General features: G+C 40.9%; 1 protein-coding gene across 1 annotated transcript in view; it reads left to right on the forward strand.

Annotated features, from left to right (window-relative positions):
• Window positions 1–14,735, forward strand: part of STK32A (serine/threonine kinase 32A) — a gene marked incomplete at its 5' end in the record, with an annotated part of 69,219 nt that overhangs the window by 10,101 nt on the left and 44,383 nt on the right. Inside the window, one exon of the mRNA XM_083355384.1 lies at window positions 13,200–13,255. Within this exon, the coding sequence (XP_083211510.1) occupies window positions 13,200–13,255 (56 nt within the window). The remainder of the gene's footprint in view (window positions 1–13,199; window positions 13,256–14,735) is intronic.

Genomic DNA, 14,735 nt, shown 5'->3' on the forward strand with positions numbered 1-14,735 from the left:
GTCTGCCCCTATTTCGACGATGTTCTCATCGCCGGAGAAAACGAAGCAAACTTAGCTGACAGGCTGTCAGCTGTGCTGAGCCGGCTCAGAGAAGCCGGCCTCAAACTAAAGCGAGAAAAGTGCTCTATTGGAGTCACATCCACTGAATTCCTAGGGTACAAAATAGACGGCCAGGGCATCCACCCCACCACAGATAAACTAAGGGCTATTCAAACTGCACCCAGCCCAAGGAATAAACAAGAGCTTCAAGCTTTTTTAGGGTTATTAAACTTCTACCATGCCTTCATCCCCCATAAAGCCACTATCGCGGAGCCCCTGCATAGGCTCCTGGACAAGGGCACTGTTTGGTCCTGGACCAAGATACATGAGAATAGTTTCCAATCATTAAAACAGATTATCTGTCACAGCTCAACTATCACCCTATTCAGAGAAGATACCCCAATATGCATCGCTTGCGATGCCTCTCCCTATGGAATCGGGGCTGTATTAAGTCATCTATTCAAGGACGGTACACAAAGACCCATAGCCTTCTATTCACGCACTCTGACCAAAGCAGAAAGAAATTACGCACAAATAGACAGGGAAGCCCTAGCAATAGTTGCAGGGGTCAAAAAATTTCATGACTACCTTTATGGGAGGCCATTTACTATATTTACTGACCACAAACCCCTGCTGGGCATATTCACTTGGAATAAAACTACACCACAAATTCTCTCTCCGAGAATATTACGGTGGTCCACATTCTTAGCAGCCTATTCCTATCAACTAATACATAAACCAGGAAAAGAATTAGGACACGCAGACTGCCTCAGCAGACTGCCCATGCAAAACAAGGACTCTGACCCAGCCCCAGCCGGTCTGATTTTAGCAATCTCCCAACTTCCAGATTGCCCCCTGACTGCAAACATTATAGCCAAGAATTCAGCCAAAGACAAAATACTTACCAGAATCCTCAAATGGGCCACAACAGGGTGGCCAGCTCAAAACCCACAACCCCAATTCCAACCATATTTTAACAGGAAAAATGAGATCTCCACCCATAGGGGATGCCTGCTGTGGGGAAATAGGATCATCATACCAGAGAAAAACATAGACCAAACATTACACATTTTACATGAAGGACACCCAGGCATTGTAAAGATGAAAGCGATGGCTAGAAGTTATGTATGGTGGCCAGGCATTGATAAACAAATAGAAAAGTACGTGGGAGGGTGCTATACCTGTCAGGCGACCCGAAACGAGCCACCCCAAGCACCGATCCACAAATGGGAAACTACAAGGAACCCTTGGTCACATATACATTTAGATTTTGCAGGACCTATCCAGGGCCAAAGTTTCTTAATTGTAGTGGACAGCTATTCTAAATGGCTAGAAGTCACTCCCCTTAGAAAAACAACGTCCGAATCCACTATTCAAGCCTTAAGGAAAATATTCGCCACACATGGCCTTCCAGACACCATAGTTTCAGACAACGGACCTCAATTCACCTCTCGTGAATTTCAGATGTTCGCTATGAAGAATTGTATTAGGCTGGTAACGTCGGCGCCGTTCCACCCATCGTCGAACGGGATGGCTGAAATTATGGTACGGTCCACAAAAGAAGCCTTGAAAAAATTCGTTAAAGGGAATTGGCAGAGGCGTCTCAGCCAGTTCCTCTTGTCACAACACTCAACCCCATGCACAACAACGGGCAAATCACCAGCGGAATTGAGATGGGGGAGGAGGCTAATAACACGACTCGATAGACTGCACCCTGACACATACCCAGAAGAAAAAGAGCACCCCTACCCAAACCGCACACTCAACCCAGGACAATTGATATGGGCACGATCATACACGGATAAAAACAAGTGGGTCCAAGGGACAGTACTAAAACAAACCGGACCCATTTCATACCTTATTGCCACACAAGCACACGGCAACATACGCCGCCATATTGACCAACTCAGACCCAGACAACCACCACACAACTCTGAGCACCCAAAGCATTCCGAGCTACAACCCCCCCCGGAAATACTTCCTATGCCAAACCAGGAAGAAGAACAGCAGGGGAACGAACTACCAGAACCAGACAATCCCCCACCCCTTCGCCGCTCCAACAGGAATCGAAGAGCCCCCACCTACCTAAGAGACTATCAGTGGGCAGGTTCCAACGTCCAAGGGGGAGGAAACGCGCCAGGGGAGGGGTAAGGGGTGTGTTGTATATGTAAACAGTAATAATACTTCATTAACAGATTGTAAAAACTAGGGAAGCCGCCTGACAGAAAAACACGCGGGAACTTTGACAGCTGTCAAAGTTCCCCGCACAGCGCAGGCGCCACCACTGACAGCTCGCGGCTGTCAAACTCCGGACCAGGCGGAAGCCTGAGCTGTCAAAGTTCCCCGCACAGCGCAGGCGCAACCACTGACAGCTCGCGGCTGTCAAAACACCAAACCATGCGGAAGCCGGAGCTGTCAACAGAAAACGACGCGGATTGGTCCCGGTTTGACGCGGCGCCAAAATGAACACTCCTGATTGGCCCTCGCTGCCAGCTGCCGGCTATAAAAGCCGGACAAGTTATTCTATGTTTGCCTTGTACTAAATAAACCCTGTTGTTAACTAGCCTGTCGTCCCGAGTGGTCCTTAGGCTACTTCAAGGATCAGCATTTCTTTGGGGCTGTCAAGGCTCAGTGGAAGTGCCAGGATCAGCACCAGGCTCCATCTGGAGCTCGGCACTGATCCTGGTGCTTCTGCTGAGCCCAGAAGTAGTGCCGATCAGCTGGAATGTTGCAGCATCTCCAGGGTCTTGTGATTTACATTCAGATGCTTGGCAACTGATTCATATTTATGACGGTCACAGTGTCCCAGGGTCATGTGAAGTGACCAAAACCTGCTGCAACCACCCAGCAGATAGGGGGAAGAGTGCCGCCGGGTGGGCAGGCAGGTGTCTTGCTCGGCTGTGGCTTGGGGGGCACTTTTTTCAGTGCCATTGTAACTTCAAACAGTCACTAAGTGAACTGTTGTAAATTGAGGACTACCTGTACTTCATCACTTTTTTCCTTCTTTTTTTTTTGGTCATCACATTTTTGACACCTTGCTAGGCAACTGGTAGTACTCGGATGTTGCCATATCCTAAAAGTGGTACAATGGGTGAAAAGGTTGAAAAGCCCTGAACTAATGTACACTTTGTCGGACTCTAATAACCAAAAATATAATGCTAACGGATGTTTACATTCAAGTTTCTGTGGGATTTTCCAATACCTTCCTTCAGTGTTTTGGCATTGCAAATTACTTTCAGAAAGCATTTATCCTTTGTCATTCCTGGTAATAAGGTTAGAGTAAAGAGATCCATTATTTATGTCACATAGAGCAGCGTTATCAGAGGCACATCTCTTCTGGAGATGGAAACTGACGAAGGAAATGCTTAGTCAGAGATTCTAGAATTTAATGATGGAACTTTGTGAACTCTACCTTTATGATTTGGTTTCCAACTAACTTTAATTATCACCTTTTCAACAATATTGCTTGCCTCTGTGTTAGGAGATATTTGAAGCTATTTTGCCAAGTTTTGGAGGGGATGTTGAGTCACTGAGCAATTTAAATCCGTTCCCATCAAAGTTGATATCACCAAGTAAAATAAGTTATATTTTGCATTTGTCTTATAATCATTTAAATGGCATGTAATACACCATTTAAAAATTCTTAATTTCTTTGGACAGCCTGTGTTCTTCTTCCTCACTTTAATTTTTTATAAAATGGGAGAGAAAATGATTTTCTCAAGACCATTCAAATTGGATTACCTAAGATGGATTGGGAAGAGTCTGAGCTCTGGATATCTACTGAAGACAGTAGTTTCAATTTCCTACTAAGTGAAGTTCACCAATGGGTTTAGTTCCTACTAGTTTTTATGAAGAAAAAATGGGATGCTGCCATGAGCTCTCAATTCTAAGCTTTTAGACAGAGTGTGATTAAACATGCAGTGATTATATATTACTTTTTCAACCTTGCCAATTTCTCAAGGAGTGCAGAACGGTGTTCTGGGTATCTTCCATGAAAAGTAGGCTTCAGCTTTCAATGAGTTGCTGGCTTAACATCTGGGAAGTTGAAATCAGTGTATTTGCAGGATCTCTAGCATTTGGGAAAGATTCTCACAATCATGGGAGGTAGATCATTAGACTCATACATATCTTGAGATTATTTTTCAAAACTTAGTAGCAAGCTCTAAAAACTTGTTGGAAAGGAGAATTAATTTGTTGTCATTCTTAAATCCAAGTAACAAGAAAATTGATTAAAAGTAAATGGTTTCAGGTCATCCCTAGACTAATGAAATAAGAAATACTTCCTTAATGGATTAAATTATTTCCATGCCAGCTGCTTATCTCTAAGTAGCTCTGCACAGTTCCAGCACAGCATAAGCAGATAGGTGGGATGACCCATTAGCAAGATGGGGATATGTAGTTGATACTCACTTTTAGAGGTCCCGATTGCTCCACCTTATCAGGAACCCTCAAAGTACTTTAGATTTTTGTCTCCGTGGGTAATAGTGATTATATACTGTGCTCATATTGCTAATTTCTACAGGGCTAAAACTGGTAAAAGATTATTTGAAATGTGATACACATTCTATTAACTGGCCTTTGTAATCAAGGAATAGCAATTAATAAGGAAGTCTTTGAATTACCGGTACTTGCCAAAAGTAATTTATTTCAGTATTGGCAAGTCAAGCTTTTTTTCCTTAGTTTAAACCTTTTTGCTTTCTTGTTAACTGAACCCAGTAATAATTAGGGTGAGGATATACTTAAAGAGGATTAATTAAAGTTCCACTTCAGTAAAATATTGAACATTTTCTTTATAAGAGTCCTTTTCGCCATCTGCATAGCATTTTGGAATATGGTAAGAGGTTGAGGCTGAATTACAGTTGTGTCTAAAAAATCAGTTCTGTAATTGTTGGTTCTAGGAAGAGATAAAGAGATAAAGTGAGCTCTGGACTGTGTGGAATGGAGGTCTAATAAAAGGAAAGATAGACTAGGGCAGGGGTGTTCAAACTTGGTCCTTTTATGACTTGTGGACTTCAACTCCCAGAATTCCTCAGCCAGCATGCCTGGCTGAGGAATTCTGGGAGTTGAAGTCCACAAGTCATAAAAGGACCAAGTTTGAACACCCCTGGACTAGGGCAACAGAGAAAGGGAAAGAATATATTTCTGGATGAAGGAGCTATCAAGCCTCCAAACTAGGAGCTGTCCAGATGACAGAGTTTTGAGCCACAGCTCCCCAACCTCCAGGTGCCTTCCTCTCTTGCCACAGTGGTAACTTGCTAAAGGTGGAACTGTGTGCCAGCTGTACATCAGCGCACCTTGCAGGAGTTAAAAGCTAAGGCAGGAGTTATTGTCATTCTTAACATTTGTCCCATTTGGTTGCAGGATCCATTTCTTTCAGACTGAGATCACAGAGCTCTTAGGGCAAAGCTTGTTAGTGCATGATGCAACAAAGGATCTTGGTTTTGTTTGCTGGATGCTGATGAGGCTAAGATCAAATGACTGATCACCCAATTGGCTTCTATGTTTAATGGAGAGCTAGAACTTAGGTCTTACCACTCATAGTCCAACACCTTAATCACTACATACACACACACACACACCGGGTCATTAGAGGCTAGGTGAGGAGTAAGGAACTATTTCAGCCCATGGGTTGCTTTCCCTCATGAAAAATCTTTTCATATTCAAGGAATCTCTTTTGAGGCACATATCTGTCCATTCATCAAGGCATATACATTCTTCATTCATCAGTTGAGATAAGCTTGCTTTTTTAATATCATCAGCTGATGATATTTATCATCACATGCAATCATTTATCTATATAATTATATTCTCCATTCATGAATACCCACACGTATCCTTGTTGGACACTTTGAAAGCTCCTTTCTTGGCTGCTTTAGAAATTTGAGATGGTGTTGGATGGTGATATGGAGGTTATTTTACATTTTACATGCTTAATATGAATTTGGCAAACCACTAATTAATTTTTCCCCATTTAGAGTTTGCTTCCCCTTCTCCGCCCGTCTGCTCAGGTGTTTGGCAAAAAATACTGTATTGAGCAAATGAAAAACAAGGGGTTCAAGGCCAAAGGGGGAGGCAGCTGAGAAAAGAGGCTGGAGATTTTCCAACCTTGATATAGAGTGACTTGTAATTAAATGCATAGTCAGAGCCAGAATAATTCTTCCTGTATTTCAGATAAGATTGAGGGAGTTTATAAAATATCACCAAGGTTTGTGGGTGATATATAAATTATAACCTTGTCTTTCCCTTATAAAACTTTTCAGTACTTGGGGGGCATTTCTCTCTTCCCTTGTTTCATTCAACTTTATATTCTTGAGGAAGGGAATTTTACATTTATTTTTTATTTTTTATTAACTTACTGTATTAGCACTGTTGTCATGTGAAATATCTGCTGGGAGATCCTGCATGTTAGTATTCACAGTTAAATAAAAGATTACATTTCAGGAAGTTTGCTAAAAGCTTCTATGACTTGTAATAATATCCCAATTATCATAAAAGTAAGACCTACCAAAACACAGAATTTATGGGTCAAGCTTATTGCATTTCTTTCCAGCTTAGATTTTCACTAAGCTTAGAAGCAGCATGTTTTGTTCAGAAAAGATATAATGTAATTAGATTCAAATTTGCTTTGCATATTCTCCCCCCCCCATTATATTCTTCACAAAGGCCAAATACCCCACTGCTGGCATGAAATTTATTTATTGTATTAATGGGTTGAGCCTATAAAGTAAACCTAAGTAAATTTTTTCCCAAAGTACAAATTTCATGTACAGAGAAATAAAGAAATATTTAAGATGGTTGTACCTGGAGTTTGTGCAGATCACTTTATTTCTTTGTACATGAAAATGTGAAACTGAAGTTGACCAGAAAATCTATTTAGATTTCTAATGAGTTTTCTCTGAACAAGCAGAATCCCCAACACGGAGCATGTATCTGTGTTATGTGTCTGTGCCCTTCCAGATTCCATTATCCATTTGACCCCTTTGTTGTGCAACTGACAATGCTACCAAGACTATATTAGGAAAGGCAACTGCTTCCTACCTAGTAGCCATATTATTTATAAAATTCCAAAATGTGCCTTCTTTTCAAAAAAATCTGAAGAGTTAGCAAATCTCTTGATCCATCTCCATCTAGATCAGGGGTAGGCAACCTTAGCTCTTTTACAATTTGTGGATGTCAACTCCCAGAATTCCTGAGCTCAGGAATTCTGGGAGTTGAAGTCCATGAGTCATAAAACAGCCAAGGTTGCCTACCCCTGGTCTAGATATACCTGGATTTCAAAATTTGAAATGAGTGGTTGATGTCTTCCTCAATCTCAGATCCTGTACCAGAAGTCTGGGAGTTTGAGCACAGTAGCTTAGCTGTTCCTGCCACTGTACTCTTCTGGATGGATTGCTCTGATGGGATCTATTGGAGCCACTCTCCCAGCTTAGGAGTCCTAGCTCTGAGTGCTCCTACTGTCACTGGGACCACTTTAGCCTTTATTTCCACATCCTCTCTAGTTTCTCCTGATACTAGAGTCCTGGTACTTCTACTTTTTTCATACTTCTTTCTGATGTTGCTATCACTTGGTACTGCTACATCTATTACAATCTATCTTCTGGTCCATGTCTACTATCACAAAGTCTGGTTGATTGCCCACAACCTGCCTGTCAGTGATGATGTGGAAATCCTACAGGATCTTAGCCCTTTTATTCTCTATGACAGGCATGTCAAACTGCTGGTCCATGGGCCGGATGCATCATGCCAAAACCCCTGCTGGCAATGGGGAAAAAGTCATGATACGTCACATGATATCACGTGACATCCCGAGTTTGACATGCCTCCTCTATGACCTTCTGTGGAATCTCCTCTTTGGACTTGGGAGAGTCTAACCCATACAACTGTGCAAATATTCTTGTACACATACACTGTGCCAGCTACTTGATTTTGTGCCAGACAATGTACGCTGTTCCTGCTTGCATCTTACAACCTGCCCCTATCTATTGGACTGTCTCTGAGGACTTCTGCACAGTCTGCACTTCAGGTTCTGTCTAGTGTGGTAGAATGCTACACACACATACACACAGACACAGACACACGCCTAATGTAGAAGAACATTACTATTTACCAAAGAGAATTAGGGCACTGTGTCTTCCTTCCTACACAAACCTTTTCTCAAGCTCAGTGTATAGTATTTATCTAGAACATATTCCGGAATATATAGTGCTACAACTCTTGAAAATGACAATTGTTTTCCTTTAAACAGTTTTCTCTAGAGATTTTGTGTACAGGTAAGAAAACAATGATGGCATTATTCCACAGTATCTACTCAGAGAAGGCACAGCTGCAGATTATGGAAAGTTTAAAAACAAAAGTTGTTTGCTGGAACATACTAGTTCTGTACCCTAATCTGCCTGGATTAAGAGGGGTTCTCTTTCACCCAGGTTTATGCAATATCTTTTCTTGATGGAATTTGTTAGAATTGTTAATATAATATGAAGATGAATACTTTGTACTTGGTTTTATCTGAGATACTGTGGTATAATGAAACTTGTTCCAATTATTAATGCATAATCAACACCGTTCTTTGTCTAGATACACTGAAACTATTTACAATGAAAAATTTGAACTATACTATGTTATATTGCAGCAGAACATTTTTTCATAGAAAAAAGATTCCTTCAAATAGAAAAGTTCAAATGAAGAAAAATTGGAACATTTGTTCTTAATATGTAGAGATTTTTTTAAAACACTTTTTTCATTTTTTAAAAGTTTTAAATTAAAATTAGCTGCAGTGATACAGCCTAGATATTATTTCACTGTGAGCAAATTATTCAATCCTCAAATTTCTTGGCTATAACTTGAAAAAGCTAAACAGGCGCAGTTGTGGTTAGTACTTCAATGGGATATTACCAGTAAATGTCAGAGTTATAGACTGGGAAGTTTTAAAAATAGTTGGAATAAGGTATTATGAATATCCTATACACATGACTCTTTTTGTGTTTATAGCATGACAGCAAATATTTCTAAGACTGTATTTAATTTTTTGTTAGCAAATGTGGAGTCTTAGTTCTGCTCTTTCTAAGTAAAATGCTTTTCTGATTTTGATAGCCCTCAAGGGTAGGGTTACTTGTTTGTATTGCAAATGTTGCTCCTTTTGATGCAATCTTTGTGAGTAATACAGAAATTGAAATTTATAATGATTAGGTCAACACAGAGATTAGGAAAAAAATTTATCCCACTGTTCCCGTTGTGAAATGGAAACTATAACTGGTGGTGGTTGACTCTACATCTTTTGTGGAAAGGAAACAATTTAATTTTGTTTAAATCAGGGGGCCTTAACAATTAGTTATCTATCCTAGCCCAGGTGGGGAGTGGGAATCAGAGTGCGCAGGAATTATAGGACCTTGGCTAAGTCCAAGCAGCCAACGTCTCTGAAGTAACCTCTGATAGTACTTTGCCATTTCCCAATCAATTTCCCATATTATGTGTGTTCCAAGGATGTGGCGGTGGAGGGAGGAAGCAAGGTATATAGTTTAAGGACCAGTATTTCAAAGGATAGCTATTCTGACATGCTGTTCTTCAGAACCTGGGTTTCCTTGATTCATAGCTTCCTATTCCTTGAAGTGGAAAGATCTGCCTTCTTCTCTGTGCCAGAGTCCTGGCTATTGGCCGTGTCTGAGCCATTGAGCCATATTCCAGGTTATTAAGACCACAGAGAAAGAAACTGAGGGTTTTTTCCCCTCTCCATATTGTTAGGTAGACTTTTGTTTGTAGTGTGGAATGTTTGTGAGGCACAAATGTTTTTGCATTAGCATTCTCTTATGACTTGCAACTTGCTTCTCAAAACCTATTTCCCACTTTTACCCAATCCTCAGGTGGTTTTATCCACCCACACATGTGGTGTGACTACAGTTCCCAGAATAGTCAGCCAGCATGGCAGTTCACAATTCTGGGAAGACAGCTCTGTACAAATTGTAATTGACTTTGTACAATTCCTGGGCAGTCATTTTGTTTATGATCTGATAAAGACTTTAAACTGCATTGTACAATTGGCATTATGCCACATTCAATGTTACTTTAATCCATAGTTTACTTGCCTTTTTGGGAGCTGTTTACAGACCTCTTCACATTTTTTCCTGTTGCTATCCTAGGCAAAAAGCAGGTTTGATGCATGATTTGCCCAGCTTCTTAATTGGTAGGATGGATGTGATGTAAAGTGCTACAATTTCAGGCTGTCACTTGGGCAATGCATGACAGTTCTGAGGTCATGTTAATTAAGGACAATATGTTGAATTTAGTCTTTTTAATCAGCCTGCTAATGAAATTTAAGTGCTGTTTAGCATATGCCCAGTATGAGGATTTTGAAAATCTTAAAAGACGATGCAGTAAAAGTGCTACACCCAATTTGCCAGCAAATTTGGAAAACTCAACAGTGGCCACAGGATTGGAAAAGATCAGTTTACATTCCAATTCCAAAGAAAGGCAGTGCCAAAGAATGTTCAAACTATCGCACCATTGCACTCATTTCTCATGCTAGTAAAGTTATGCTTAAAATCCTACAAGCTAGACTCCAGCAGTATGTGGATCGAGAACTACCAGAAGTACAGGCAGGATTTTGAAGAGGCAGAGGAACTAGAGATCAAATTGCCAACATACACTGGATCATGGAGAAAGCTAGGGAGTTCCAGAAAAACATCTACTTCTGCTTCATTGACTATGCTAAAGCCTTTGATTGTGTCGATCACACCAAACTGTGGCAAGTTCTTAAAGAGATGGGAGTACCAGACCATCTTCTTTGTCTCTTGAGAAACCTATATGCGGGTCAAGAAGCAACAGTGAGAACTGGACACGGAACCACTGATTGGTTCAAAATTGGGAAAGGAGTCCGGCAAGGCTATATACTGTCGCCCTGCCTATTTAACACATATGCAGAGCACATCATGAGAAAGGCAGGGCTAGATGAATCAAAAGTTGGAATTAAGATTGCCGGGAGAAATATCAACAACCTAAGATATGCAGATGATACCACTCTAGTGGCAGAAAGTGAAGAAGAACTAAAGAGCCTCTTGTGGGTGAAGAAGGAGAGTGCAAAAGTTGGGTTGAAACTAACATTAAGAAAACCAAGATCATGGCATCCAGCCCTCTCAATTCCTGGCAAATAGATGGGGAAGAAATGGAGGTAGTGACAGATTTTATTTTCCTGGGCTCCAAGATCACTGCAGATGGGGACTGTAGCCAAGAAATTAAAAGATGCTTGCTCCTCGGGAGGAAAGCCATGACAAATCTAGACAGCACATCACCCTGTCAACAAAAGTGTGTATAGTCAAGGCTATGGTCTTCCCAGTTGCAATGTATGGCAGTGAAAGTTGGACCATAAGAAAGGCTGGGCGCCAAAGAATTGAGGCCTTTGAGCTATGGTCCTGGAGAAGACTCCTGTGAGTCCCTTGGACTGCAAGGTGATCAAACCGGTCAGTCTTAGAGGAGATCAACCCTGACTGCTCTTTAGAAGGCCAGATCCTGAAGCTAAAACTCAAATACTTTGGCCACCTGATGAGAAGGAAGGACTCACTGGGGAAGAGCCTAATGCTGGGAAAGATTGAGGGCAATAGAAGAAGGGGATGACAGAGAATGAGGTGGCTGGATGGAGTCACTGAAGCAGTAGGCGTGAGCTTAAATGGACTCCAGAAGATGGTAGAGGACAGGAAGGCCTGGAGGAACGTTGTCCATAGGGTCACGATGGGTCGGACACGACTTCGCAGCTAACAACAACAACAGTATGAGGAATGGGCTGCTCTCATGATCCTTCCTTCCTTCCTTCCTTCCTTCCTTCCTTCCTTCCTTCCTTCCTTCCTTCCTCCCTCCCTCCCTCCTTCCCTCCCTCCCTCCCTCCTTTCTGTATTACTGCCTGATTTTCCTCTCCTCAAAAGGCCTGGAATAGTATGAGCAGAATTCAAAGTTGGTGATTTAAGAAATTGTACCTGATGCCATTGTGGTAAATTCTTCCAGGGCATGAAAAACACTTGGAATACAGAAATACATGTCTCCTCAGGAGGAATCTTTGAAAGAATGACAATTAATCATGCTTGAATAACTCAGAAAGGCTGTGGGTTCAGGAAGTTGAGGTACAACTCTGACTATCATGAAGTAGCAGGTCTTCACCTAAGACACACAGGTTTCTTGTGGATCCAGGTTTAAAGGCTCAGTCCATTTCCAATACAAAACCAAAAAACCCCCAAACATATCTCCTGAGCTGTTCCTTCTTCTTCCTTTTTTTCTTTTGGTGCCTTCAAGTTAGTACTGACTCCTAGACTAGTCCCTGCAGTTTTCTTGGCAAAATTTCAGGAATGGTTTGCCATAGCTTGTTTATTACAACTGAATGTAAGTGACTAGCCCAAGGTCACCCAGCTGGCTTTAGGCCTAAGTTGGGACTAGAACTCATGACCTCTCCATTTCCAGCCTAGTGCCTTAAAAGCACTATCACAAACTGGCTCCTGAATTGTATGTGTAAGTAAATGTTTCTTCTGAACTGCTTACTCCTGACAAATAGAGCACTGATGAAATCCCAGGTGCTATGTTTTGTTCAAAGCTTCAGTTCAAAATAATAAGTAGTAAAGACAATGACTATTTTCCCACTAGCTCTACCACATCTTGCCTCCAAAAACGGAGGTATCATTACTAGAGAGCAGCCAAAAGATACAGAAAACATTTAACCATTTGCTGACATTTATTGGTCAAAGAGATTGCTGCAGCCCAGGACTTGTTGTAACTGACCATTTACTGCTAGCCTTTCAAAGTTTGCATCACTCCATGGTTTGCATCATTTCACCTGATCAAGCCTGGTTTCAGAGAAAATAAAAAATAAAATACATCTGTTTAATATCTCCTCCTTTTTTGAGGTGGGTGGAAAAGGTTAAACGTAAGAAAAGTTTTTATAGTTAATATGGCCATAATTTAAATATTAATGAAAGCAGAATAAGTGAGCACTTATTCATGATACAGCTATCATGATGAAATAACAGGGTAATAATATTGTTTCAGACACATTATAGGAGCAAATAGTTAAGTTTTAGCAATGATGACCCATAGGTGGAACTTTGAAATAATCATTTGGAAGTTGTTGATTTTAATGTTAAATTCTGAGCTTTTATTTATTATTTATATTTTGTCCTTTTTTATAGTTACCTTCGATCATTTTGAAATTCTCAGAGCCATTGGAAAAGGCAGCTTTGGAAAGGTATGTTTTTGCAAACCATATACTTTGTTAACTACCTAAGAAATAGTTCCTTCTTACCAAATAAGCATAAAATATTGTCCAGAGCTGCATGCTAAATATTATTTTCTAAAGAACCAACAACTGGAGCTCTGCTCCTTGTATACATAAAATCTTCCCAGGCTTCTGAATGTATGTATGTCTATGTGTATATGTATTTGTAGTAAATGCAAACCTTCTAGTAGAGCAAATTCAGACATGCTGCATTTTGCTCTTCCAATTCCCATCATGTTGTTTTTGTAGAGGATTTATATGAAAAACAATGTCCACCTTAAGTCTGTTTTTAGCCATCATATCAGATGTGAGCATTCATGAATCTCTTGGGTTTTATTGTTCTGAGTGAAAGTATCCGACACTATCTGCAGGACACATCTAAGTCAGTAATGTGACCTCCTGTGGATTCCTTCACAGAATGGATCCCTTGTCATATCTCCTACGTAGTCTCAGGCTGCAAAACAAAGAAAGAGGGTGAATGTCAATGTGTCTGTTGCCGAAGGCATCAGAAATTCAGCTGTTTAATCTCCTCCATGGAAAAAGGAAACCTTATTCTAGCCTGCAAGCCATGGAGCTAAGGATTGTTGCTACATCTAACATAAAACATTGTCCAGCCCTATTCTATAGTTTCACTAGACCACAACTTGGGGTGGGGGGGACATTGAATGGCATGCATTTATTTATTTTAACAAATTTATATAGTCAAAACATTAAAAATCACAATTAAAAATTCACAACTTAACCTCCTCCCCCCCCAACCCTCTGTGTGGCAGTAACAAGAGACTCAGACAAACATTTGATGGGCTCTAAATGGGATCCTTGACAAAATGTCTTCAAGGTCTTGCCAAAAAGCAACAAGGTGGAACCAGTCGTACCTGTGGGGGAATGATGTTCCAAAGGAAGAGAGCCACCACAGAGAAGACCATTTTTCTAGGTCCCACCAGATATACTTCCTTGATAGTAGGCGCTCGCAATATGCCCTACCTTCTGGTGGGCTGGGTAGATGTAGTTGAGGAGAGGCGGTCTATAGTCTTATATTTTCCTTTGCTCTCCATTTCATGTCAGAATTGACACGTGAAAAATGATCTTGCCCCAAATGCTAAAAGTACTGTATGCTGTTTCAGAGACAAGTGGTTGGACAATGGTGAAACCTAAGAAATAAAGGCTCTGACTACCTCTGGGTTAATTCAACTGGGGATCAGATTACTAATTAGAAGGACATCTTTTAAACAATGGAATATTTTCACCTTATTCCTATGCATCATATTTCCCATGCAAAGTATGAGCTTCAGTATTGGCAATTTAGCAGTCTTGGTGGAAATATTAATGTAGGAAAACATAATTTCCCCAAAATGAAATTAGACCCATCCCTTTTGACATTCCAAAAGGCCCTTAAGACCTGGTTGTCTTACCATTCCTGAGGCTCCCAGGGAACTGGAGGTGTGCTTAG

This window comes from Vipera ursinii (assembly GCF_947247035.1).
Source record: "Vipera ursinii genome assembly, chromosome: 2".
In the NCBI taxonomy this organism is placed as follows: Eukaryota; Metazoa; Chordata; class Lepidosauria; order Squamata; family Viperidae; genus Vipera; species Vipera ursinii.